General features: G+C 43.4%; 1 protein-coding gene across 2 annotated transcripts in view; it reads left to right on the forward strand.

Annotated features, from left to right (window-relative positions):
- Positions 1-5713: 5713 nt before the first annotated feature.
- LOC111974227 (MAP kinase-activated protein kinase 5) overlaps positions 5714-27838 on the forward strand; it is a 39517-nt gene continuing 17392 nt past the window's right edge. The window contains exons 1-11 of one of the 2 annotated variants that reach the window (XM_024001882.2): positions 5714-6808; positions 11589-11662; positions 16949-17024; positions 18716-18813; positions 22743-22851; positions 23120-23209; positions 23399-23494; positions 23580-23660; positions 26488-26675; positions 26844-26964; positions 27469-27599. In XM_024001882.2, coding sequence (XP_023857650.1) covers positions 6773-6808; positions 11589-11662; positions 16949-17024; positions 18716-18813; positions 22743-22851; positions 23120-23209; positions 23399-23494; positions 23580-23660; positions 26488-26675; positions 26844-26964; positions 27469-27599 — 1100 coding nt within the window. In that variant the 5' untranslated portion in view covers positions 5714-6772. The remainder of the gene's footprint in view (positions 6809-11588; positions 11663-16948; positions 17025-18715; positions 18814-22742; positions 22852-23119; positions 23210-23398; positions 23495-23579; positions 23661-26487; positions 26676-26843; positions 26965-27468; positions 27600-27838) is intronic. The other variant, XM_024001883.2, reaches the window with a different exon arrangement.

The raw sequence follows: 27838 nt of genomic DNA on the forward strand, positions 1-27838 counted from the left end.
CCACCTAAATAAAYTGCCCCTCGTCTTTTGACAACCGTAAAATGTTAATGTTTCGAATAAAATTATAATTATAAACCCAAATGAGTGACTGGAGGTCATCCACAGTCTWACCTTCAGGTATTTATTTCGGAGATATAAGACCTACAAATTGCACTATTTACAGGAAGTCAAGAGATCATCCGCAGCGGTAGCAAAGATTTGGCGGTACCATGGCATCCACGTGAGCCGGGTGCTAGAAGATCTTTGATCATGATGACACCCATTCATAAAAGAAACAGCTCAATTCGTGTTAAAGACATACAGCTACATCTTGAATAATGRAAAAATTGCATCAAAAAATCTTTCCATTTCCATTTAGTATTGACTGTCAGAATGTTGAACCACAGTCAGAGATATCATTTTATCTCTATGGGTTGAGAAGTTGAGAGGTGAAAGTGAGATAGATGGCAGTGTAGCAGCTAGGTGTAGGCAATGGTAAATTGGATTATTTATTTATATGGAAAAAAACATCCATCTTGGTGTGAGAGGGCGTAACATTCTTTTTTACATCTAAACTCTTTGGTTCCACTTTCACTCTTTTTATGCATAAATCAATGAGATGATGATTGGAGTTGGACCTCTGTTTGATCAACTGTGGTAGTGCCAAAAGCCCAGAACAGTGCTGTCCCAGCACACATTTCTGAAATCTATCCATTTCAAATGGAGCATAACTGCTTATTGGTGGGAAAGTAACAGTATTTCTATTCTATAGCTCGGTATAGGGATCATTTGTATCTCTCACATGTAAAATAAATAGATTTTACCAATAGGTTTGATTCATTTTAGTAATCTAACGCAGATCATGTCCAAATAATTTAGTGACAGTTTCACTGACAGATTAATGAGGCTATATCGAACTTTTATCACAGGTTTTTTTGTTGTTGACAAAAGTGGTTCTTTAAATGGACATAGCTATATTTTCCAGAAATTACTTAATTCAACAGAAAGGGGCACACCTTGGCACATCACCAAAATCATTAATTGTTTGCCTAATTTGGGTGGCATCATGAGATAAGAAATTGATTAGTTGTATTAGTAACAACTGCTGCCTGGGAATGGTCGTTAAGATCTACCCTATTGGAGCGGTGTTTTGTGGTTGAGTTCCGATAAACGAATGCCATATCTTACAATGCCTGGATAGGTATTTAACAAATCAGCTAACCACATCATATGATATAGCAATCTGATGCCCGACTGTACAGTTGATGACATAGCACTTAACCAATGGTTGATGCAATGCAACGCCAGCACATCTTGTTGGGCAGGAACTCAACCCCTGAGTTTGCCCATCGGTTGGGAGACCAGGATCACGTTCCTTGAAGGCACAATGTGCAACATTTATWGATCTGAATGACCAATTGAAGAATGATATATAGTACCAGTCAAAAGTTTGGACAMACCTACTCATCCCAGGGTTWTTCTTTATATTTACTATTTTCTACATTGTAGAATAATAGTGAAGAYATCAAAACTATGAAATAACACATACGGAATCATGTAGTGACCAAAAAGTGTTAAACAAATCAAAATATATTTAATATTTTACATTCTTCAAAGTAGCCACCCTTTGCCTTGATGACAACTTTGCACACTCTTGGCATTCTCACAACCAGCTTCATTAGGTAGTAACCTGGAATGCATTTCAATTAACAGGTGTGCCTTGTTAAAAGTTCATTTGTTTCAATTTCTTTCCTTCTTAATGAGTTTTAGCCAACCAGTTGTGTTGTGACAAGGTAGGGGTGGTATACAGAAGATAGCCCTATTTGGTAAAAGACCAAGTCCATATTATGGCAAGAACAGCTCAAATAAGCAAAGAGAAATGACAGTCCATCATTACTTTAAGACATGAAKGTCTGTCAAAGCTGAAAATGTCAAGAACTTTGAACGTTTCTTCAAGTGCAGTCGCAAAATCCCTAAAGCACTATGATGWAACTAGCTCTCTTGAGGAACGCCACAAGAAAGGAAGACGCAGAGTTACCTCTGCTRCAGAGGATAAGTTCATTTAGAGTTACCAGCCTCAGAAATTGCAGCCCAGATAAATGCTTCACAGAGTTCAAGTAACAGACACATCTCAACATCAACTGTTCAGAGGAGACTGTGAATCAGGCCTTCATGGTCGAATTTCTGCAAAGAAATCAATACTAAAGGACACCAATAATAAGAAGGGACTTGCTTGGCCCAAGAAACACAAGCAATGGACATTAGCATGGAGGAGAAGGTGTGATGGTGCTTTGCTGGTAACACTGTCTGTGATTTATTTAGAATTCCAGGCACACTTAACCAGCATGGCTACCACAGCATTCTGCAGTGATACACCATCCCATCTGGTTTGCGCTTAGTGGGACTATCATTTGTTTTTCAACAGGACAATGACCCAACACACCTCCAGGCTTTGTAAGGGCTATTTGACCAAGAAGGAGAATGATGGAGTGCTGTATCAGATGCCCTGGCCTCCACAATCACCCGACCTCAACCCAATTGTGATGGTTTGGGATGAGTTGGACTGCAGAGTGAAGGAAAAGCAGCCAACAAATGCTCAGTATATGTGGGAACTCCTTCAAGATTGTTGGAAAAGCATTCCAGGTGAAGCTGGTTGAGAGAATGCCAATAGTGTGTAAAGTTGTCATCAAGGCAAAGGGTGGCTACATGCGCCGAATACAACAGGTGTAGACCTTACAGTGAAATGCTTACTTACAAGCTCTAACCAATAGTGCAAAAAAAAATATTAGGTAACAATAGGTAAGTAAAGAAATAAAAACAACAGTAAAAAGACAGTGAAAAATACAGTAGCGAGGCTATATAGAGTAGCGAGGCTATAAAAGTAGCGAGGCTACATACAGACACCGGTTAGTCGGGCTGACTGAGGTAGTATGTACATGTAGATATGGTTAAAGTGACTATGCATATATGATGAACAGAGAGTAGCAGTAGCGTAAAGGAGGGGTTGGCGGGACACAATTCAGATAGCCCGGTTAGCCAATGTGAGGGAGCACTGGTTGGTCGGGCCAATTGAGGTAGTATGTACATCAATGTATACTTAAAGTGACTATGCATATGTGATAAACAGAGAGTAGCAGCAGCGTAAAAGAGGGGCTGGGGGGGCACACAGTGCAAATAGTCTGGGTAGCCATTTGATTACCTGTTCAGGAGTCTTATGGCTTGGGGGTCAAAGCTGTTTAGAAGCCTCTTGGACCTAGACTTGKCATTCTGGTACCGCTTCCCATGCGGTAGCAGAGAGAACAGTCTATGACTAGCGTGGCTGGAGTCTTTGACAATTTYTAGGGCCTTCCTCTGACACCACCTGGAATAGATTTCCTGGATGGCAGGAAGCTTGGCCCCGGTGATGTACTGGGCCTACCCTCTGTAGTGCCTTGCAGTAGGAGGCCGAGCAGTTGCCATACCAGGTAGTGATGCAACCCGTCAGGAGGCTCTTGATGGTGCAGTTGTAAAACCTTTTGAGGATCTGAGGACCCATGTCAAGTCTCCTGCTCAGTCCTCCCTTTCCTGTAGTCCACAATCATCTCCTTTGTCTTGATCACGTTGAGGGAGAGGTTGTTGTCCTTGCACCACATGGTCAGGTCTCTGGCCTGCTCCCTATAGGCTGTCTCATCGGTGTTGGTGATCAGGCCTACCRCTGTTAATTCATMAGCAAACTTAATGATGGTGTTGGAGTCGTGCCTGGCCGTGCAGTCATGAGTGAACAGGGGGTACAGGAGGGGACTGAGCACGCACCCCTGAGAGGCCCCCGTGTTGAGGATCAGCRTGGTGGATGTGTTGTTACCTACCCTTACCACATGGGGGAGGCCCGTCAGGAAGTCCAGGATCCAGTTGCAGAGGGAGKTGTTWAGTCCCAGGGTTCTTAGTTTAGTGATGAGCTTTGAGGGCACTATGGTGTTGAACGCTGAGCTGTAGTCAAYGAATAGCATTCTCACATAGGTGTTCCTTTAGTCCAGGTGGGAAAGGGCAGTGTGGAGTGCAATAGAGATTGCATCATCTGTGGATCTGTTGGTGCGGTATGCAAATTAGATTGGGTATAGGGTTTCTGGGATAATGGTGTTGATGTGAGCCATAAGTGCTGTTACTGTTCAGTGGAAACATCTTGGAGCAACAACGGCTTAGCCACGAAGTGGAAGGCCACACAAGGGACCGCCGTGTGCTGAAGCACGTAAAAATAATTTGTCCTCGGTTGCAACACTCACTACCGAGTTCCAAACTGCCTCTGGAAGCAACGTCAGCACGAGAACTGTTCGTCGGGAGCTTCATGAAATGGGTTTCCATAGACGAGCAGCAGCACACAAGCCTAAGATCACCATGAGCAATGCCAAGTGTCGGCTGGAGTGGCATAAAGCTTKCCGTCATTGGACTCTGRAGCAGTGGAACCACGTTCTCTAAAGTGACGAATCACGCTTCACCATCTGGCAGTCCGACTGACTAATCTGGATTTGGCGGATGAGAGGAGAACGGTACCTGCCGAATGCATAGTCCCGAATGCATAGTGCCAACTGTAAAGTTTGGTGGAGGAGGAATAAAGTTCTGGGGCCCCTTGGTTCCAGTGAAGGGAAATCTTAACGCTAAAGCATACAATTACATTCTAGACGATTTTGTGCCTCCAACTTTGTGGCAACAGTTTGGAGAAGGCCCTTTCCTGTTTCAGCGTGACAATTCTCCCATGCACAAAGCGAGGTCCATACAGAAATGGTTTGYCGAGATTGGTGTGGAAGATCTTGACTGGCCTGCACAGAGCCCTGACCTCAACCCMGTCAAACACCTTTGGAATGAATTGGAATGCCGACTGCGAGCCAGGCCTTATCGCCCAACATCACTGCCTGACCTCACTAATGCTCTTGTGACTGAATGGAAGCAAGTCCCCGCAGCAATATTCCAACATCTAGTGGAAAGCCTCCCCAGAAGAGTGGAGGATGTTATATCAGCAAAGGAGGGGACCAACTCTATATTAATGCCCATGATTTTCGTTGTGTATATTTGTGCGAAGATTGTCTATTATGGTGACAAGATAGTCAAGCTACCGCTCTAACAATGGAAATACATGTCCTCAAAGATGGATGGCAGGCGAGATCAGGTGGGACCATTCTAGCCAATGAGAGGGCAGATACAGGTGTGAACATGACATAGAGATACAGGACTAAACTTTATCYGTGTCATTATAGTGTCTGTGTCAGAATGGGCAGCCCCATTGATGCTATCTCAGTTTTAAAGCAGTCAATTTTCTTCTTCATTGGCTGATTGCTCCCAACCCATAGAAATCCACACCCAATTGAGTACTTTGAAATGGTGGAAAACCATAATGGCAATGTCMAGGCTAACACGGGTTATATCCGTATTGTATTCGGCGCACGTGACAAATAAACTTTGATTTGATTTGTCCTCTATTTATCTCTATGAAAACAGGCACAACTTAGTTGTTTTTCAAAGTTGCCGAAATGCCACGTGCGTCCACTTTTATCAGTGCAGTCGTAACAACTTAACCATCACGAAACTTCTATTCGATCAATAAAGCCTCACGCAGCAAATTAGCAATATATATTTTTAGTTGACATTCAAAAATATCTCACTTCTTTGGCTTTTTTTCTCRGACAGATTTTGGGAGGAGTAAAACCTCTCGCTTGGCCTCTTCCTCTCTGCTATTTGCCCGCATTGAACAAGAAGGACCCCAAGGCCCAATAAATGCCAGGATTTTTCCTGCCTGATTTCATAATAATGTCGGGAAATGGATTACAAGTGAACGGGACTAAATGCAACTATTATACTTGACCTTCATATTGAATKTTGTAGTGGTGACGTTCCCGAAATATCTGGAATTGTAATGTCTTAAAATGTATATCATTTTCATCAGGCTTTCGTTATACACCTTTCTTGTTTAGTTAGCCACTTGGTGTATTTAAGTCACTTACTGGTCAGCTAAAAATAGTATTCTTTATCAGGTATTGTGTTTAACGATATCTAATCTGGGGGGCTATTTACTTTTTAAATGACGGTTAGGTTGCTAACAAGCCAGGCTCTTTTAACTCATTAATTTGCTAACTAAACAAGCGTCGACGAGTTTTGGTACTCGGTGTACCGTTTTCTCCTCCCCCGCCGCTATATTTTCACCCGAAACCCCCGGTATCTCAACAAAGCTTGTTTTGACTGTTTAGTTAGCAAGTTTGCAGGCTTTTACAACACAACGAAACCCTTGCAGAAGAGCCACATTAGCTAGTAGCCGCTCATTTGACCGGTGTTTGACGTGTGTCCTGTAGCTATCTTCCTAGCTAGCTAGCCAGCCAGGTGCTCAATCATATCACTCAATGGCTATAAATACACCACTCTTTGTCCCCCACTCAGCGCCCTACCAAAAGCGGTGAGTTTGCATATTGGATCCCTTACGACTTTTCAGACAACCCATTGGGACTTTGTCGCTCTACATGGTCGCCACAGCCAAGTCAAGACTATCTGAAAAAGTTGGAGGCACTGTAGCAGTGCTGGAATGAGGCATCTCGCCCCGGCTGGATGTCTTCAAGTCGGGTTACCGAAGTAAACGCATTYATCTGTGGCTTTTTGGCCGAATATCAAGCGTCATCCATGGCCTGTCATCAGTAGCTTGTACCCGGAAGGGAAAACGTTAGCTATTTAACATTAACAATCGCTGTTAAAGGTCAACACCCTTTGTTTTGATTGTAAACTGTGCAAGAACTCCAAAACAAAAGTTAGGACTCTTCTATCACAGTGGAACATCATGTCGGAGGATAACAACGCAGACATATTCATCAAGGTAAGGGTGAATTTGAAGATAGAGCAACTGTTTGCATGCTGGATGTGCTGCTAATGTTTTTATAATGCATTGAACTAAGTGTCACTTGACTGAAGTGTCCGATTGTATTTCATAGACAAGTCAGTTGCTTAGATTTTAGAGTAAATATTTTGTTCCTCTTTGTACRTTACTGTAGTATTTTAGCAGTGTTGGAGTAGTGAAGTACGTATACTTCAACTACACTGAACAAAAATGTAAAGGTGACATGTCAAGTGTTGGTTTCATGARCAGMAATWAAAGATCTCAGAAATGTTCCATATGCACAAAAATATTATTTCTCAAATTTGGTAAACAAATTTGTTTACACCCCTGTTAGTGAGCATTTCTCCTTTGCCAAGATAATCCATCCACCTGATGGGTGTGGCATATCAAGAAGCTGATTAAACAGCATGATCATTACACAGGTRCACCCTGTGCTGGGGACAATAAAAGGCCACAGTTTTGTCACACAAAACAATGCAACAGATGTCTTGAGGGAGTGTGCAATTGGTATGCTAACTGCAGGAATGTCCACCAGAGCTGTTGCCAGATAATTAAATATACATTTCTCTACCATAAGCCACCTCCAATGTCATTTTAGAGAATTTGGCAGTATGTCCAAACAGCCTCACAACTGCAGACCACGTGTATGGCGTCGAGTGATTGACTGATGTCAACGTTGTGAACAGTGTCCCATGGTGGGGTTATGGTATGGTCAAACAAGCTACGAACACAAATGCATTTTATCGATGGACATTTSAATGCACAAAAATACCATGATGAGATCCTGAGGGCCATTTTTGTAAGGTATCTGTGACCAACAGATGCATACCTCTATTCCCAGCCACGTGAAATCCATTAGGGCCTAATACATTTATTTAAATTGACTGATTTCCTCATGAACTGTAACTCAGTAAAATCAATGGAATTGTGTTTTTATATTTTTTCTTCAGTATAGTAATTAAATGACATTTTGCAGTTTGGCAGCAGTTTAACTAACTAAATTCAAATCTTGGAAGTGTTTTCAATAGTCAATTACTTTTTTGCCYTGTAGCTAGCGGTATAGCTAATTACTGGATCTACACTACTACAAAAAAAATAYGGGTGAAGTAGGCAAGAATTTACTTTCCCTTCATCAGACCTGACTAATTATCACTTGAAATWGTTTGTTTTAATATGAGAAATTACATTCTGTTAACATCAGACTACAGTGACCTGTCTTGCAATTTGTATTGTATGACCTCTCAGATTTTAAATACTAYTTTTCACGAAGTAGTTTGAAAAAGTAGTTCACTACAGCCAAAATAGCTTTAGTTAAGTAARCTACCTTTTTCTTAAGGATTCATTTAATGATACTAAACTTCTTCCAGTGTAAAGTAATTGGCAGCATGGTAAACTATTTTCAGAGTAGCTTCCCTAACACTGTATTTTAGGAGCAATGTCTCATGTGTAACATGCTGTCACATATCACCTAATTTAAAATGGAAAACAGTAATCTTATGTCTTGTAAGAGCGAAGAAAGAATTCACTTTCCATGTGTATTAGTTACCAGCCTAATTTTTGTTTTCCCCACAACACAATTTAGTGCCMCAAGTAGTCTGAACTCTGCTGGATGTTGTTTATAGAGCCCCACAGTGGTGGTGTCATAATACCCATAAAACCTAGTGGTCAAACAGGGAAAWGGTTCCAAAAAAWRTTCCGCCAATCGTTTTTCCCATAGGGGATTTTAGAAACACTTAAAATAAGGGCTGTGTTTTGTGTTTATAAAATCGCCTRTGGGGAACAATGAATGGTGGRAAAAGTATTGGAACCATTTCCCTGTTTAACCACTAGGTTTTATGGTTATTATGACRAAAACTGTGCCACTATATGTAGGTTTCTGTTTAAACGTATAATTTGTTAAATAACCCTCTAGCTCTCATCACCATGAATATGCAATTGCATGACCCATCTATCAATGTGTTATTTTTTTTCTTCTTCATTTGCTACATATCAGAACAACCTTTTTTACTTTTTACTTTGATGTCCTTTTTCTGGAATAGATGAATGAGTGTGACATTCAACCTCTGAAATGTGTCATGGTCAGAATCCGGTGTAACGATCAAGCACCCTCAAGCGAGTAGGGTATTAAATACTTTAATTAGCTTAGTAGATGCTTTTAGCAGGAAACACTCCTATGTATTAAGGATATATACCTCCTTGTGAACCCTCTCTCCTCTCTCCAGGTCTGTCTTAAATGTCATCCAGCCAGTCTGTCTGGAACCATAATCATCCCCAGACAACCCCTCAGATGCCTGGCCTAGTCGCCCCTGCTCTTGGCTGCTACTCTTAGTGTGTCAGTGGGCATCCATATCAACCATAAAATGTGTTCCAAGTGGCCRGTCAGAATGTGCTAAGGATGGGAGGAGGCACAGAGGGGAGAGGGTCGGTTTCCATTTGAACAGCCACAAAATCAAAATGGGCTATATCGTAAAAATTCTTGAAAACAAACATTTGGTCTTTAAGGTTAGCAGTGTGATTCAAGGTTTGGTTAAAAATCTGATTTTAAGAGTATAGAAATACTACAAATGTTTACTAGTGACAACGAGAGGTGCTGGCTGTTTGGAATAGCCTAGCGCAGAGAATTGGAACACAGCCTGGGTCAAAAAGCCCCAAGGGCCAGATTGGCCCACTAGACTGAACAGGAAAAGGAAAGGTTTTAAGTGACACTTATGGAGTTTACCTTAAGCATTTWGGCTTTTTTGTTAACAACTCTTCCTTGCTACTTGCCAAATACACCCTTGCTAGTCCTAGGATATAAAGAGTTGGACCAGAGCCCAGTGGTACTGGATAGGGGTCATCTCTGGTCCAAGAAAAGCCTCTGAGTAATTGGTATGCATTACGATTATGGCCAACGAGTGTATACACAACAGGACCTTGACCTAGAAATATTGTAAAATTCCTCTCTTTTAACTGTGAACAGGGTTGCTGATGCCTACACATGTTTTCTGTGTGAAATGTTCCCAGATGCAGGACTGATCAAATCAAACTTTATTTGCTACATGCGCCACCTACAACAAGTGTAGACGTCACTGTGAAATGCTTACTTACAAGCCCTTAACCAAMAGTACAGTTCAAGAAGAAAATATTTACCAAGTAGGCTAAAATAAAAAGTAACACAATAAGAATATCAATAACGAGGCTATATACAGGGGGCACTGGTACCGAGTCAGCCGCTGGGCCAGACGGATTACCAGGACGTGTACTCAAAGCATKCCCGGACCAACTGGCAAGTGTCTACACTGRCATTTTCAACCTCTCCCTGACGGACTCTAATACCTACATGTTTCAARCAGACCACCATAGTCCCTGTGCCCAAGGAAGCGAAGGTAACCTACCTAAATGATTACCGCCCCGTGGCACTCACGTCGGTAGCCATGAAGTGCTTTGAAAGGCTGGTCATGGCTCACATCAACAGCATCCTCCCAGACACCCTAGACCCACTCCAATTCACATACCGCCCCAACAGTTCCACAGATGACGCAATCTCAATCGCACTCCACACTGCTCTTTCCCACCTGGACAAAAGGAACACCTATGTGAGAATGYTGTTCGTTGACTACAGCTCAGCGTTCAACACCATAGTGCTAACGAAGCTCATCACTAAGCTAAGTACCCTGGGACTAAACACCTCCCTCTGCAACTGGATTCTGGACTTCCTGACGGGTCGCCCCCAGGTGGTAAGAGTAGGCAACAACACGTCTGCTGATCCTCAACACTGGGGCCCCTCAGGGCTGTGTACTTAGTCCCCTCCTGTATTCCCTGTTCACCCACGACTGCGTGGCCAAACACGACTCCAACACCATCATTAAGTTTGCTGATGACACAACAGKGATCACCGACAACGATGAGACGGCATATAGGGAGGAGGTCAGAGAACTGGCAGTGTGTTTCCAGGACAACCTCTCCCAAAGTGTGAGCAAGACAAAGGAGCTGATCGTGGACTACAGGAAATGGTGGGCTGAATAGGTCCCCATTAACATCGATGGGGCTGGAGTGGAGCGRGTCGAGTGTTTCAAGTTCCTTGGTGTCCACATCACCAATGAAATATCATGGTCCAAACATACCAAGACAGTCGTKAAGAGGGCACGACAACACATTTTCCCCTTCAGGAGACTGAAAAGATTTGGCATGGGTCCTCAGATCCTCATAAAGTTCTACAGCTGCACCATCGAGAGCATCTTGACCGGTTGCATCACCTGCAACCGCTCGGCATCTGCCTGCAAGGTGCTACAGAGGGTRGTGTGTACGGCCCAGTACATCACTGGGCCAAGCTTCCTGCCATCCAGGACCTATATAATAGGCGGTGTCAGAGGAAAGCCCATTAAAATTGTCAGATTCCAGCCACCCAAGTCAGACTGTTTTCTCTGCTACTGCACGGCAAGYGGTACCGGAGCGCCAAGTCTAGGACCAAAAGGCTCCTCAACAGATTCTACCCCCAAGCCTTTAGACCTCTGTAATTCATAAAAATCGCCACCGGACAATTTACATTGACCCCGCCCCCCTCCCTTTTGTACACTGCTGATACTCGCTGTTTGTTACCTATGCATAGTCACTTTGCCCCCACCTACATGTMCAGAGTACCTCAACTAGCCTGTACCCCCGCACACTGACTGATTGGAGGCCTTGAAAGTAAAAAATACATATTTCTACTTATAGCTATTTATCGTTTAAAGGTACATGTAATTGACCCAGATGCATTCTTGATTTTTCCCTCTCTTAGGAAACCTCCATCTTGGAGGAGTACAACATCAATTGGACACAGAAGCTTGGGGCTGGGATCAGTGGACCTGTTAGGTGAGTGTTGTTCTCTCATAGTTTGCCCTATTGAAGGGTTCCCTTTGCCATAGCCAACTCATTTGTGMAATGTAGGAGATGCATAAATATGGTTGCATAAACCCAGATGAGGTTCAACAGTTGTCCTCCAGAAGAGTCCAGTGCTCTTAGACTGGATTGTAGATGGTGGTGTCACCTACACTTGTTAAAGGTAGTATTACTCAGTGTGTTTACAGTGGCGCCTACCCTGGCAGCACCAGCACCCTCTCACCCCATTGACCCGTTCGGTGTTGCAATGTGTCATCTCTGGACGGGGCATTAGTGTCAATGTGTTTGGGATTCACCTCGTCAGCTGTGGAGGGAAGTTCCTCCAACATTCTCATGTTTAGGGAATTGGACTTGCGTTGAATTGCCTTCACCTCAAAGGCTGTCTTACACTTTCCTAATTCATCTTTGGCCAGGCTACTCGCTTCAGAGGGGTATATTACGACGCCAGCTAGATCTTTTCAGGATTTTCTAAAGCTAGCCAGCTTCAGTTTGCTTTAAATTTCACCTCCGGCTTCATCCATGTTACGGATGTGTGCATTTATCATGCACCCGCTGTTAACTCAAGCCAGCTTGTAACTGCGTGTTTGTGTCGAGCGTGGGTAGCTGAACGCCAAACTCTTCATTGAGACCATGCTGAAACGGCAATCCATGGACGAGTCAGTGCCATATTTTTATTTTTTTGTTGCTGAAAATTAAAGATTATCCTGCAAATTCAATGGGGAATGGGCTACTAGAAGTGCTGTCATTCTTTTATGAATCAATTTGTTAATCTAGTCTTTGGTGTGCTAATCAATGCACAGGCCCCCTTTCCCCACTCCTATGGCTAAAATAATCGTATTAAGACAAAAGTAAAGTTTTACCACGTGTGATGTTTCAAGTGCATCCTGTTATTACTTAATGTGTAGTGTGACGTATTGGGCTGGGAATGTCACGATATCGCCATACTTATTGCGATTCTCGTGATTTAAAATGCATTGCGATTTGATGTTCCAAACTTATTACTCCACCATACTATAGGTCTGCTGCAGAGGGACGAGAGCCATGAGAAGAAGTTTTGATCAGTCATGGAAATAAAAGTGCTGAAAACAAATTGGCTCTCTCTTTAAAAAGAATATGGAGAACAAGCAATGAAGGGAAAATACTGGAGATTTGGTGCATGTACAGCCTACTAGCGATATCACTTAGAAATGTCCTTGTTTTTGAAAGAGAATCTAATTATTTATTTTTTTGTCCATTAATTTGACCAGAAATACAGTGTAGACATTGTTAATGTTGTAAATGACTATTGARCTTGAGGTATCTGTCTCAAACTAGACACTAATGTACTTGTCCTCTTGCTCAGTTGTRCACCGGGGCCTCTCACWCTTTCTATTCTGGTTAGACAGTTTGCGCTGTTCTGTGAAAGGAGTAGTACACAGCGTTGTACGAGATCTTCAGTTTCTTAGATATTTCTTGCATGGAATAGCCTTCATTTCTCAGAACAAGGATAGACTGACGAGTTTCAGAAGAAAGTTCTTTGTTTCTTGCCATTTTGAGCCTGTAATCGAACCCACAAATGCTTATTCTCCAGATACTCAACTAGGTTAAAGAAGGCCTGTTTTATTTCTAAGTGACCCCAAACTTTTGAATGGTAGTGTATTATACTATTTTTAACATTTTGATTTAATAAAACATTTAATCAGTCATCTTCCTAAGATATGGTCTGAAGAGTGAGGGGAATCTAATTTGATTGAGCAGTGAGTTGAGGACCAAACTTCATTCAGGATAAAGTGGAGCTAGCCTGCCCTGGAGTAAGTTAGAGCTGGTGGCGTTGCCATAGAAATTTACCTGGCTAAAAGGTGAGGCACCTTCGTGTCGACTGTTATCTTGAGTTGWACATGGAATTTACCGAAGTTAGCTCGCTAATTCTTCCTCCAGCTTCATAGTACACCCCTCAGTTCTTCCTGAGCGAGTCAATTGTTACCTAGGCCTTGTTTGATATGATTGGCMTTACCTTTGGAACAGCTGGTATGTGACTCAGACTCCAAAAGATTTCAAAGTACTGGGTTAGGGTTACTGTTTGTAATGGTCCAAGTCCTGGGTGGTTCACCTTTTGTCATGGTCTTAAGGCACACACACACACAGCGCACCTAATGTGGATCTAGTATTTGTCTGCTGATAATTCAGTGCGCTGTRTTTTAGGGACCACCTACTATAGACATATTACTTCCCACAATTTTCATGTGATTCTACATGTAAAATCGGTGTGCACTCTGTTCGCAAATTACTTTCAGAGGTGTTAATTACTCTCTGCCAGCAAACGCTATTGGTATGTCTGAGCCTTAAGTCCTCAGCGGCTCACCGTTCGTCATGGTCTACTGACACACAATGAACACAAGCTCTTGCGTGCCGCAAAACCTTAGTTATTTATTCAGAATGGAGACTCATTGCTTTCTGTTTCTAGCGATCTATAGCTAGATACTGTACGTATTACTAGCCTATGTCTTTGCTCTCTCCTTCCCATTTCTTGTTCCCGTTACCCTGTTCTCCTCCTCCTCCTCCTCCTCATGCTCTTTCTGATGCATCAGGAATTTCACTCCCCCTGTTGAACTTTGGTCGAAGCAGAATGTTCCTCCAGGATAGGCTATGTTTTATTCTTAGTGTAATCTGAGTTTAGGAGCAGAGGTTATGGTTTGGATTGAATGTTTGTCCTCAGTGAGAGGCTGGTAYTGGTATTAAGCCCACTCTTATTTAACCTAATAACGGCGTGGACCACCATTAGCGCTAGACCTGGGAATTGCCAGGGACCTCACGATACGATATTATCACGGTAGTTTGGTGCCGATACGATATGTATCGCTGTTCTTTGTATTGTATAATKACACAGATTTTTGTGATTTGTTGTTCTGAACATATTGCTGCTGCAGAGGGACAAGGGAGAGCAATGAGAAAATAAGTTTTGATCGGTCATGGAAATAAAAGTGCTGAAAACAAATTGGCTCCCTGCTGGAGAACAAGCTATGGAGGAGAAATGCTGGATTTTAATACGATATTGTCAAAATGATACAATAGGTTTTCAATAATATCCTGACTCTATTTATACATTTTAATAAAAAAATTTTTTTTACATGTTTCATTCCCCTTCACTAATTAGCTCTAGGGCGGCAAATTATGTAATAGTGCATAAAAAAATTCAATAATTTGATTGATTTTTGCAATTTTTATTTAGATTAAACACTTTGGTGAACTGTTGGGATCATGGAAATTAAATGTGTATTCCAATTCATGATTAGTGGTGTTTGGCATGACAACTAATCAAGTTTATCAAGTTTATTTTATATAGCCCTTCGTACATCAGCTAATATCTCGAAGTGCTGTACAGAAACCCAGCCTAAAACCCCAAACAGCAAGCAATGCAGGTGTAGAAGCACGGTGGCTAGGAAAAACTCCCTAGAAACTCCCCAAAACCTAGGGAGGAACCAGGCTATGAGGGGTGGCCAGTCCTCTTCTGGCTGTGCCGGATGGAGATTATAACAGAACATGGCCAAGATGTTCAAATGTTCATAAATGACCAGCATGGTCAAATAATAATCAGGAGTAAATGTCAGTTGGCTTTTCATAGCCGATCATTAAGAGTATCTCTACCGCTCCTGCGGTCTCTAGAGAGTTGAAAACACGTCCGGTGGACAGGTCAGGGTTCCATAGCCGCAGGCAGAACAGTTGAAACTGGAACAGCAGCAAGGCCAGGTGGACTGGGGACAGCAAGGAGTCGTCATGCCCGGTAGTCCTGACGCATGGTCCTAGGGCTCAGGTCCTCCGAGAGAGAAAGAAGGAGAGAATTAGAGAGAGCATACTTAAATTCACACAGGACACCAGATAAGACAGGAGAAGTACTCCAGATATAACCAACTGACCCTAGCCCCCCGACACAAACTACTGCAGCATAAATACTGGAGGCTGAGACAGGAGGGGTCAGGAGACACTGTGGCCCCATCCGATGATACCCCCGGACAGGGCCAAACAGGAAGGATATAACCCCACCCACTTTGCCAAAGCACAGCCCCCGCACCACTAGAGGGATAWCTTCAACCACCAACTTACAATCCTGAGACAAGGCCGAGTATATCCCACAAAGATCTCCACCACAGCACAAACCAAGGGGGGGCGCCAACCCAGACAGGAAGATCACGTCAGTAACTCAACCCACTCAAGTGATGCACCCCTCCTAGGTATGGCATGGAAGAGCACCAGTAAGCCAGTGACTCAGCCCCTGTAATAGGGTTAGAGGCAGAGAATCCCAGTGGAGAGAGGGGAACCGGCCAGGCAGAGACAGCAAGGGTGGTTCGTTGCTCCAGAGCCTTTCCATTCACCTTCACACTCCTGGGCCAGACTACACTCAATCATATGACCTACTGAAGAGATAAGACTTAAAGGTTGAGACCGAGTCTGCGTCTCTCACATGGGTAGGCAGACCATTCCATAAAAATGGAGATCTATAGGAGAAAGCCCTGCCTCCAGCTGTTTGCTTAGAAATTCTAGGGACAATTAGGAGGCCTGCGTCTTGTGATCGTACCGTACGTGTAGGTATGTACGGCAGGACCAACTCGGAAAGATAGGTAGGAACAAGCCCATGTAACGCTTTATAGGTTAACAGTAAAACCTTGAAATCAGCCCTTGCCTTAACAGGAAGCCAGTGTAGGGAAGCTAGCACTGGAGTAATATGATCACATTTTTTGGTTCTAGTCAGGATTCTAGCAGCCGTATTTAGCACTAACTGAAGTTTATTTAGTGCTTTWTCCGGGTAGCCGGAAAGTAGAGCATTGCAGTAGTCTAACCTAGAAATAACAAAAGCATGGATTAATTTTTCTGCATCATTTTTGGACAGAACATTTCTGATTTTTGCAATGTTACATAGATGGAAAAAAGCTGTCCTTGWAACAGTCTTGATATGTTCGTCAAAAGAGAGATCMGGGTCCAGAGTAACGCYGAGGTCCTTCACAGTTTTATTTGAGACGACTTTACAACCATCAAGATTAATTGTCAGATWTAACAGAAGATCTCTCAAACTCTAATGAAAAGGCCAGGTACAGTAAAAGTTGTGACATGGTAGGAACCAAAGTGTTTCTCGGGACCATTCTTACATTTTCAATGTTGTAATATTTTTGCCGCCTCTTGCGATATTAAAATGAGCTAACTTGTGCAGCCCTAATTAGCTCTATGAAAAGCTGGCTCACTATTGTTGTCTGATTTCTTAATTACATTTTCTATCTTCCTCAATAGAGTTTGTGTTAAGAAGTCGACTCAGGAACGATTGGCCTTGAAGATCCTCATTGATCGTCCCAAGGCCAGAAATGAGGTTTGAACCATTGTTTTGGTTTTATGATTGTCTTTTGTTTGCGTCGTCCTTGTCTGTGTGTCATCTCCACTGTTATTATGTGTCTTCTGTTTGGTCAGTGTTGCGTCTGCTGTGTTGTCTAAAGTGCACTAATTTCAACCAGGGCCCGTAGCGCTCTGCTCAAATATAGTGCACTATATAGGGTTTCATTTGGGACATAAGATGCAGTCCAATATATTGGCACCCTTGCATGAAACACTGTTTCTTAAATAATATWTWTTTTTTTTAACTGTACAGGACCAGCATTTTTTATTAAAACAAAAATGACTATTTTTCACTTCAAAGTAAATGATGGCCTTGACCAAGTTATTTAAATTMTTGTTTACTGTGTMATTTCTCACCTGTGTTAAGTTGCAGGTGCCTACATGGTAAAAATAGCCATTCAACTAGATTTGAAAAGAAAAAACTGAACATTCTGCTCCCTTGCACTCAATTGTATAGTCACTCAGCCACTAAATGTCATCACCAGCCCACTACTTACTATCAGATAAAGAACCTCGGCAGAGTAGTGAACTACATGTGTTTCAGCTAGTAATTTAATACATTTCTTCTGTAGTTTGGTGGTAGTTGAACTAAATTCAAAACTTGTTAGTGGTTTCAGTAGTTCATAACTGTTTTTGTAGTGTTGTAGCTAACTACTGGAACTACGTACTACATTGTTTGCTAAAATACAATATGGGTGAAGTAAGGCAAGACTGTTCCTGATTTTTCGGCATCAGACATGTCTTATTCTCACTTGAAAACTAGGCTTGGTCGATTATACCATATACCTTGGTATTTTTTGGGTAGGGGATACCCCTGCTGGGGTGTATGCTACTGCTTAGAACTATAAGTTAAGTATAGCTGTAAGAAATCTAAGATGTGTCAAATTATATTCAGCTCAGGGCTCCAGCTATGCGTTTGGTTTTCTAACTTTCTAGCTAGATGTTAAGATTATTGGTTACAGCAGAGACATTCAGTCCTCTCCTGGATCAAGATCCCTGTTGCCAAAATAATATTGTGCGTCGTCATCCCCTCCAAAAATGTCATTGTTTAAATAAATAAAAAACGCGCCACTTGTGTGTACATTCGATAATACCGTATACTATATATGGTACAGAGACCGTATGAAAATCTGGATACCGCCCATCCCTACTTGAAACGTAGTGACTCCAGAGTGAGCTGTTCTTGCAATTTGTCGTCTGACATAACTAAAATCGGATATGGTAATTTTTCACGAAGTTGAAAAGATGTAGGGAACTACCTTTTCAAAGCAACTTTAGTTAAGTAAAATATGTTTCTTAAGGGTATCTTTAGTGTAGCTTCTTCCAGTGTGAACTAATTGGAAACTTGGTAAACTATATTTTCAGAGTAGCTTCCCCAACACTGCACCTCGGCTACCTGCAGTTGTCCAGCTGTGTGCGGTGCAGTTGAAACGAGCTGCCCCCACCACATCACAGCAGTGCAACGTGACCTTGTCAGCTCTGAAGGGCTACTTGGCCTATATGTTTCTGCAAGGAACGCTGAAAAATAAGTCTTTCTGTAGTTTTGCCGATGGTTATCTGCTCTGTTTGTGTGTATCAATCGTGAAAGACTGTCTGCCTCTGCCTAGCCAGACGTGGTCAGTGTCACCAGGCGTGTTTTAACTCTTTGTTCTGTCCGTGATGATTCAGGTGCGGCTTCACATGATGTGTGCCACACACCCCAACATCGTGCAGATTATGGAGGTGTATGCCAACAGTGTGCAGTTTCCTCACGAATCCACTCCAAGGTGAGGAGGAGCAAGTCCACTGTACCAGCACATACAACACGTCATTGACGGGATCACCTAAAAACCTGTGAATGCCACTGTCATATTGCTACATACAGTATTAATGCTTGTGCACCTTGTTTACTTTTACTAAAGGGATGTGATATCAGTTCTTGCCCACAACGGTTAACCCTTACTGAGTCTTGTATTAATCCTCGTTCGAGGCATAGACCAAATGGCACAGTTCTAAGCTATCTTGTACTGTATGTMTACCATTTCAAGCCAACCCCAAGGCTATTTCATATAGAGGGTTAGCTACCGATCATAGCATTTCTGTGTTAGAGACTTCATCTGATCTGATATCCCACAGCTGTGTCCTTGGAATGATTCATGTGAATGTCAGAAGCTTGATTTCAAATGTTTCTTATTATAATTCTGGCTTCTCTAAYCAATGCAGAGATTTAGGTAATTATTGAGACGTGGTTTTAAAAAGGTCTGCCAGTCTCCGTCTCTGAATGGATATGGTTTTAGATCTGACAGTCATGTCATGTGTTCCGTTAGCTCCGAGGGTATTGTCAGTAATAATAATAATATGTAGAGGTGCTGACCAGCGGCGAATAAACTACAAGCTATTAAAAACAAATTTGCACACTCGATACATAAACTCCCAGTAATTTATTGTTTTTATAGCTTGTAGCAATAATAATATGCCCATAGAATTGAATTCCACTGTCTGAAGAGCCCACTCAGTGCCATTGGCTCCAATGTAAATGTCACTGACATGTCTACCTCAGATCAGCCTCATAATAGCACTAAAAACAAATAAGCAACCCAGAAAAGGAMAAAACATAGCCAATATTAACATATGTAGCCTGAGAAACATGGTTCRTGAAATTGACAACTTAGTAACATCAGAAAAYATTCATATTTTGGCCATCTCTGAATCACACTTAATTATGTGATGCAGTAGTAGCTATACATGGTTATAGCATGTATAGGAATGGAGATGTTGCTATATACACTATTTGACCAAAATCTTGTCAAACATATCATTGTTAAATGATGTGTGTTAATATGGTGTTGGTCTCCGCTTTGCTGCTATAACAGCCTCTACTCTTCTGGGAAAGCTTTCCACTAGATGTTGGGACATTTGCTGCTATAACAGCCTCTACTCTTCTGGGAAGGCTTTCCACTAGATGTTGGGACATTTGCTGCTAATAACAGCCTCTACTCTTCTGGGAAGGCTTTCCACTAGATGTTGGGAAATTTGCTGCTATAACAGCCTCTACTCTTCTGGGAAGGCTTTCCACTAGATGTTGGGACATTTGCTGCTATAACAGCCTCTACTCTTCTGGGAAGGCTTTCCACTAGATGTTGGGACATTTGCTGCTATAACAGCCTCTACTTTCTGGGAAGGCTTTCCACTAGATGTTGGGACATTTGCTGCTATAAACAGCCTCTACTCTTCTGGGAAGGCTTTCCACTAGATGTTGGGACATTTGCTGCTATACACCCTCTACTCTTCTGGGAAGGCTTTCCACTAGATGTTTGGGACATTTGCTGCTTATAAACAGCCTCTACTCTTCTGGGAAGGCTTTCCACTAGATGTTGGGACATTTGCTGCTTAAAAAAGCCTCTACTCTTCTGGGAAGGCTTTCCACTAGATGTTGGAACATTTGGCTGCTATAACACCCTCTACTCTTCTGGGAAGGCTTTCCCACTAGATGTTGGGACATTTGCTGCTATAACAGCCTCTACTCTTCTGGGAAGGCTTTCCACTAGATGTTGGGACATTTGCTGCGGGGTCTTGGTTCTTTTCAACCACAAGTATTATTTAGGTCAGGCAGTGATGTTGGGCGATTTAGGCTTGGCTCGCAGTCGGCATTCCAATTCATCCCATAGATGTTCGATGGGGTTGAGGTCAGGGCTCTGTGCAGCCCAGTCAAATTCTTCCACACCGATCTTGACAAACTATTTTTGTACGGACCTCGCTTTGTGCACTGTGGCATTGTCATGCAGAAACAGGAAAGGGCCTTCCCCAAATTGTTGCCACCCATTTGGAAGCACAGAATCATCTAGAATATAACTGTATGCTGTAGCATTCAGATTTCCCTTCACTGGAACTAASGGGCCTGAACCATGAAAAACAGCCCCATTATTCYTCCTCTACCAAACTGTACAGTTGGCACTATGCATTGGGGCAGGTAGCGTACTCCTGGCATCTACCAAATCCAGATTAGTCAGTCRGACTGCCAGATGAAGTGTGATTCATCAATCCAGAGAACGGGTTTCCGCTGCTCCAATGGCGGGGAGCTTTACACCACTGCAGCCGGCACTTGGCATTGCTCATGGTGTTCTTAGGCTTGTGTGCGGCTGCTCGACCATGGAAACCCATTTCATGAAGCTCCCGACTAACCATTATTGTGCTTACGTTGCTTCCAGAGGCCGTTTGGAACTCTGTAGTGAGTGTCGCAACCGAGGACAGACATTTTTTTTTTTTGCACGCTTCAGCACTCGGCGGTTCCCATCTGTGAGCTTGTGTGGCCTAACACTTCGTGGCTGAGCCGTTGTTGCTCCTAGACGTTTCCACTTCACAATAGCASCACTTATAGTTGACTGGGGCAGCTCTAGCAGGGCAGACATTTGATGAACTGACTTATTGGAAAGGTGGCATTCTATGACTTTCAAAAATTGAATTGCTGATGAGGCGATCATAAAGAACTACAAATGTTGATCTGGACGAGACTGCCGAATTGATGCAAAGGTAAGAATCTCTGGATTTACTATCTAATGTTAGGTAAGTGTAGTAATGAATAAATTGGCAAAATGTATTTTAAATTGACAATTCTGTGAACGGTCTTGCGCAAGTTTTAAATTTACACAATACCTGTTAGCAAAGGTGTCAGCTAGAGATGACGTGTAGGAGCTTGCAGGGATTTGTAGTTTTCCATGTTGTCTACTTTGATGGTAACTAGTATTTTCGAATCAGAGTAAATGGAGTGGACTATATTGATACATTTTTACACGGTTTTCAAAACGTCACTCCAGGGTAAGCCTACACACAACACAGGCCTTATTTTAAGGGTTTCTAAAATCCCCTATGGGGAAAAATGATTGTAACCATTTCCCTGTTTGACCGCTAGGTTTTATGGGTATTATGACACCTCCACTGTGGGGCTCTATTCCTGTTAGGCTGAGAGATGATGTGGAAGAAATATGGCTACAGGGTCCTCTGCCTCACCTAAAGCCTAGTCTCAGACTGAGTGCTAAAAGTCAGTATTTGGACATATAAAGAAAGCACTATTTAGCATTGTTAGGATACTAATCTCTTGATAGTGTCAACCATATTTTGAAGCAAAATATTAAGCCTAGTTTTTTTCGTTGATGAGTAAATCAACTTTAGATTTTAGTTTGATGTGGTTAGTCCTATGAACTAGGCTCGAGCCATTTATAAATTTGTGACATCCTTYTGAACCCAAGTGGCTACCATTGTGTTGTTTTCAAATTAAGGAGTTGGCCTTTAATTTGACAATTCAACTTGGTATTCAGTATCTGATACCACGTTAAATTGTCAAATTTCAATTTAAGCCTAGAAGACGGTGTGCCCTGGAGTGAGCCAAAACTCATTCCGTTGCCCAAGAATAGTAAAGCACCCTTAAATAGTTCAAACATCCAACGAATCCGCCTGTTGACGGTACTTAGCCAACTTTTGGAAGAAATGGTGTTTGACCAAATGCAACGTTATTTTACAGAAAACAAATTGTGTTATGTATATATATTTTTTTTATATCTTTGTTTCCTGTGTGGCCCCAGGATGGGGATCCTAATAAAATACTACAAACTAATGGAACAACCAAATTCAAGCTTCACCCCAGATTTGAGTTGATGACAAGTGTTTTCCCTCATTCATTCCTTGTCTACATCTCTTTTKGTCTTTCCCTCCGTATCAGAGAGAGGTTACTGATCGTCATGGAGATGATGGAGGGAGGTGAGCTGTTCCACAGGATCAGTCAGCACAAACACTTCACAGAGAAGATGGCCAGCCAGGTCACTAAACAGGTACACCTTCTGCCTGTCGTGAAAACACAAGGGTCCCATATTCCATACGGTACATAGTGAACTTGTTTCAACCAGAGCCCTGTAGGTGCACCCCATARGGAATAGAGTGCCATTTGTGACACGTAGAAGATTTATGCATTCAAACCAAGCATTTTCCTCTGCGTTGCAGCTCCTCCTCCCAGGCGTCCTAATGTACACATACATTAATTACATGACTTCCTGGTGTAGTTGAGCCTCTCTCTCTGTGTTGTCCTTTGTCCTCTGTCAGATCGGCCAGGCGCTGGAACACTGTCACTCACTGAATATTGCACACCGAGACCTGAAACCAGAGAACCTGCTCTTCAAGGATAACTCCCTGGTGAGGAAATAGATGGGCTGACTGTGAAGCGYGCGCACACACACTGCTCTTTATACAGGTGTCTAGTAATAGGCTGAAACAAGCATGTTGCAAGAGGAGAATCGCTTAAACTTTTACACAAATCCTAAAKGAGAATGCTCATATGCTCATCCCTCTTTCTGGTCTGTCGTTATCCCTTTCCTGTTCAAGGATGCACCGGTGAAGTTGTGCGATTTTGGATTTGCCAAAATCGACCAGGGGGACTTGATGACCCCACAGTTCACGCCTTACTACGTTGCACCTCAGGTAAGGGTGATTTGACACCAAGTTGGGGAGTATTCTATAGACATTTTTGGATGAAATGGTTCAATCAGTCTTCTCCTCACTCTAGGTACTTGAGGCTCAAAGGCGACACCAGAAGGAAAAGTCTGGAATAATACCTACCTCACCCACCCCCTACACTTATAACAAGGTGAGCCACTACCCCCCACTTATAACAAGGTGCCCCCCCGCCCATTCTTCTCAAGCTCTGTCAGGTTGGATGGGGGAGCGTTGCTGCACAGCTATTTTCAGGTCAGTTTAGAGATGTTAGATCGGGTTCAAGTCCRGGCTCTGGCTGGGCCACTCATGGACATTCAGAGATTTGTTCCGAAGCCACTCCTGCATTGTYTTGGCTGTGTGCTTCGGGTCGTTGTTCTGTTGGAAGGACATCATGCATCTCTCTGTACTTCGCTCCATTCATCTATCCCTCAATCCTGACTAGTCTCCCAGTCCCTGCCGCTGAAAAACAATCAATCAAATGTATTTATAAAGCCCTTTTTACATCAGCCGATGTCACAAAGTGCTATACAGAAACCCAGCCTAAAACCCCAAACGGCAAGCAATGCAGATGTAGAAGCACGGTGGCTAGGAAAAACTCCCCAGAAAGGCAGGAATCTAGGAAGAAACCTAGAGAGGAACCAGGCTATGAGGGGTGGCCAGTCCTCTTCTGGCTGTGCCGGGTGGGGATCATAACAGAGCATGGCCAAGATGTTCATAGATGACTAGCAGGGTCAAATAATAATAATAATAGTCACAGTGGTTTGTAGAGTGTGCAACAGGTCAGCACCTCAGTAGTAAATGTCAGTTGGCTTTTCATAGCCGATCATTCAGAGTTAGAAAGCAGGTGTGGTACAGAGAGCAAGTTGCAAACAGCAGGTCTGGGACAAGGTAGCACGTCCGGTGAACAGGTCAAGGTTCCATAGCCGCAGGCAGAACAGTTGAAACTGGAGCAGCAGTACGACCAGGTGGACTGGGGACAGCAAGTAGTCATCAGGCCATGTAGTCTTGAGGCATGGTCCTAGGTCTCAGGTCCTCAGAGAGAGAGAAAGAATTATGAGGGGGCATACTTAAAATTCACATAGGACACCGGATAAGACAGGAGAAATACTCCAGATATAACAGACTGACCCTAGCCCCCTGACACAAACTATTGCAGCATAAATACTGGAGGCTGAGACAGGAGGGGTCAGGAGACTCTGTGTCATCGTCCGACGATACCTCCGGACAGGGCCAACCAGGCAGGATATAACCCCACCCACTTTGCCAAAGCACAGCCCCCACACCACTAAACRGATATCTTCAACCACCAACTTACCATCCTGAGACGAGGCCGAGTATAGCCCACAAAGATCTCCCCCACGGCACGAACCCGAGGGGGGCGCCAAACCCGGACAGGAAGATCACGTCAGTGACTCAACCCACTCAAGTGACGCACCCCACCTAGGGTTGGGATGGAAGAGCGCCAGTGACTCAGCTCCTGTAATAGGGTTAGAGTCAGAGAGGAACMGGCCAGGCAGAGACGGCAAGGCTGGTTTATTGCTCCAGTGCCTTTCCGTTCACCTTCACACCCCTGGGCCAGACTACACTCAATCATAGGACCTACTGAAGAGATGAGTCTTCAATAAAGACTTAAAGGTCAAGACCGAGTTTGCGTCTCTCACCTGGATAGGCAGACCATTCCATAAAAATTGAGCTCTATAGGAGAAAGCCCTGTCTCCAGCTGTTTGCTTAGAAATTCTAGGGATAATRAGCCCTGTGTCTTGTGACCGTAGGGTTGGTCTGTACGGCAGGACCAAATGGGAGAGAGAGGTAGGAGCAAGCCCATGTAATGCTTTGTAGGTTAGTAGTAAAACCTTAACCAGCCCTAGTTTTGCTTCACCGTAGGGATGGTGCCACCATGCTTCACCGTAGGGATGGTGCCACCATGCTTCACCGTAGGGATGGTGTCAGGTTTCTTCCAGATGTTACGCTTGGCATTCAGGCCAAAGAGTTAAATCTTGGTTTCATCAGACCTGAGAATCTTGTTTATCATGGTCTGGGAGTCCTTTCGGTGTCTTTTGGATAACTCCAAGTGTGCTGTCATGTGCTTTTTACTGAGGAGTGGCTTCCGTCTGGCCACTCTACCACAAAGGCCTGATTGGTGGAGTGCTGCAGAGATGGTTGACCGTCTGGGAGGTTCTCCCATCTCCRCAGAGGAACTCGGTGACCATCGGTTCTTGGCCACCTCCCTGACCAAGGCCCTTCTCCCTCGATTGCTCAGTTTGGCCTGGTGGCCAGCTCTAGGAAKAGTCTTGGTGGTTCCAAACTTCCATTTAGGAATAATGGAGTCCACTGTGTTCTTGGGGACCTTCATTGCTGCAAACATTTTTTGATACCCTTCCCCAAATCTATGCATCGACACAATCCTGTCTCGGAGCTCTACGAACAATTCCTTCAACCTCATGGCTTGGTTTTTGCTCTGACATRCACTGTCAACTGTGGGACCTTATATAGACAGGTGTGTGCCATTCCAAATCAATTTAATTTACCACAGGTGGACTCCAAATTGTAGAAACATCTCAAGGATGATCAATGTAAACAGGATGCACCTGAGCTCAATTTCGAGTCCCATAGCAGAGGGTCTGAATACTTATGTAAATAAGATAGTCCCTTTTTTTATACATTTGCGAAGATTKCTAAAAACCTGTTTTTGCTTTGTCATTATGGGGTTGTGTGTGTGGATTGAGGGAAAACAAATATTGAATACATTTTAGAATAAGGCTGTCACTTAACTGTGGATTAAGGGAGCGGGGTCTGAATACTTTCTGAATGCACTGTATAACAAGGTGAGGCACTACCTCAGCCACAATGAGACATTATTCCACCAATGGCAGCATATTTCCACTAAGGACATCAGTGTTTGTAGGGTTGTCACACTAACTCTTCTCCTTTCTCGCTCTCCCTCCATCCCTATTCACTGTCCCCTGCTGTGCGTGCAGAGCTGTGACCTGTGGTCCATTGGGGTGATCATCTATGTGATGCTGTGTGGCTACCCTCCCTTCTACTCCAAGCACCATAGCCGCACCATCCCCAAGGACATGCGCAAGAAGATCATGACGGCCAGCTTCGACTTCCCCGAGGACGAGTGGAGCCAGATCTCTGAGATGGCCAAGGACATTGTTCGCAAGTATGTCCCCACAGCAGGCTTTACTGTGTGTGMTAACAAGATGACATGGTTCACGAGTGATGGTTTTGCCTGACAATGTGGACTGCCAAACCGGTGCTTTACTCATGTTGTATTCTTGAGGAGGGTTTAAAGAATCTGTTTCACTAGTGTTACTTCCTCCCTCTGTAGGCTGCTGAAGGTGAAGCCTGAGGAGAGGCTGACCATCGAGGGGGTTTTGGAACACCCCTGGCTGAACTGCACAGAGGCTCTGGACAACGTGCTTCCTTCCGCTCAGATGATGATGGACAAGGTGGGCCTGGATGGATCGACAGGGATGGATAGCTTTTATGTAACGCTTTCTTTCCCGTTAGTCTCAAAGCGCTTTAGATAGACCCAGTAATACTTACTACAGGACTCTGCACACAAAGCCTTTGCTGCCTTAAAGGGATACTTTAGGATTTTAGCAATGATCCTACTACTTCCTCAAAGTCAGATGAACTCGTGGATCCTATTTTGTCTGCGTGTTTGAAGAAAGTTGCTAACTTGCGCAATTGCTGACTAGCGCTAGCAGATACCATAAACTGAGTCATTGCGCTAACACTAATTAGCATTGACTCGTGAAACTACCTCTGACTTTGTTCATAACGGACACAGACATAAAAATTGTGTCCACAAKTTCATCTGACTCTGGGGGAAGTAGTAGGATCATTGCCAAAATCCTGAGGTATCTCTTTAATAGCAATGTTCAGGGTGCAAAATTTAGCCATGTGACCCTTCCTCTTTCCGTCTATTCCTCCGTCCCTCCCTCTGCCAGGCGGTGGTAGCTGGGATCCAGCAGGCCCATGCTGAACAGCTGGCTAACATGAGGATACAGGACCTTAACGTCAGCCTCAAGCCTCTCCACTCCGTTAATAACCCCATCCTGAGGAAAAGGAAGCTCCTAGGGTCTGTCTTGTTAAATGCCTGTCTCTCTATTTAGTAGTTGGTTAGGATCTGCTTTACACAGTCTGACTGTCGCTACTTTAGCTCTATAGCGGAGAGGGACTTTCTGCTGAGAACAGCACTGCTAAACAAAATGTGTGTCTGGTATCTGGATCTCCTGTGTGGTGGTGTCTGGATCTCCTGTGTGGTGGTGTCTGGATCTCCTGTGTGGTGGTGTCTGGATCTCCTGTGTGGTGGTGTCT

The sequence above is a fragment of the Salvelinus sp. IW2-2015 genome, linkage group LG15 (assembly GCF_002910315.2).
Source record: "Salvelinus sp. IW2-2015 linkage group LG15, ASM291031v2, whole genome shotgun sequence".
Classification (NCBI taxonomy): Eukaryota; Metazoa; Chordata; class Actinopteri; order Salmoniformes; family Salmonidae; genus Salvelinus; species Salvelinus sp. IW2-2015.